The sequence below is a fragment of the Chaetura pelagica genome, unplaced genomic scaffold (genome assembly GCF_000747805.2).
Source record: "Chaetura pelagica isolate M959 unplaced genomic scaffold, ChaPel_1.0 scaffold963, whole genome shotgun sequence".
In the NCBI taxonomy this organism is placed as follows: Eukaryota; Metazoa; Chordata; class Aves; order Apodiformes; family Apodidae; genus Chaetura; species Chaetura pelagica.
In genome coordinates this window covers 1,102,191-1,103,034 of record NW_009952705.1, presented here as the reverse complement: position 1 = coordinate 1,103,034, position 844 = coordinate 1,102,191, and the positions used below count along the sequence as shown (strand labels likewise).

The 844-nt window shown below is 63.5% G+C and overlaps 1 protein-coding gene across 1 annotated transcript in view; it reads right to left on the bottom strand.

Annotated features, from left to right (window-relative positions):
* Nucleotides 1–148, bottom strand: part of TOP2A (topoisomerase (DNA) II alpha 170kDa) — a 19,088-nt gene extending 18,940 nt beyond the window's left edge. The window contains exon 1 of the mRNA XM_009994217.1: nt 110–148. Within this exon, the coding sequence (XP_009992519.1) occupies nt 110–148 (39 nt within the window). The remainder of the gene's footprint in view (nt 1–109) is intronic.
* Nucleotides 149–844: the final 696 nt, after the last annotated feature.

The following is an 844-nucleotide window of genomic DNA, read 5'->3' as shown; positions in this document are numbered from 1 at the left end:
CAGCCAGTCCAACAGGCTCCAGGTCCCGGTGTGCGTGCCCACCCCGGTGCTGCTGCCCTGCGCTGGGGACCCCAACCTCTGCTGCTGCCCGGCCCCCTTCCCCTCTTGCCTTCTTCCTCTGCAGAGAGGGCGGCTGTCCCTGCTTCATTGTTCTGCCTCCGGCCGCTGCCAGCACGTCAGGAGGGTCCAGCCTCACTGCTGGCACCTTAGGAGGGTCAGAGTGTCTGTCCTGCAGCCCGAGAGGCAAACTTCCCACGGAACGGAAGGTCGGAGAGAAAAACTCGGCAGCCTGTGTGCTGGGAGAGGCAGAGCCTGGGGGCTGCTGTTCTGTTGACCTCAGTGCCAGGGCAACCAGGGATGGAACCCAGGCGTGGTACCCAGGGATGGAACCCGGTGACCTCACCGTTCTACCCCCCAGGTGGAATGATTCCAATTGGGCTGAAGCCCATGGGTAGTTCCAGACCTTGCCTTTCCTGGGGCTGGCTGCAGTGTGTCCCCACTTTGCCCCCCAAGTGCCCCAGCAGGCGATGTCCTGGGTAGAGACACTCCCCCCAAAATAACAGCGTTGGCATCATCCAAAACAACAAACTTTCTGTGTCTTTATTTCTGGGGCAGTGGCAGCATTGGCTGGAGGTGCAGGGAGGTGGCAGGACACAGCCTGGCATCCCCCTGCCACCCCCGGCCTGGAGATCTGGGGGACGAGCACAGCACAACCGTCCCCTCGGTGCTCCCGCAGTTCTCCTGCCGCGCTGCCCACGGGGCTCCCAGGGTTATTTCCCAAAGCTCCCCACGGGGCGTGTGGCTGCACGTCCCACAGTGCCGGGGTCACCACATGTGCCGGTAG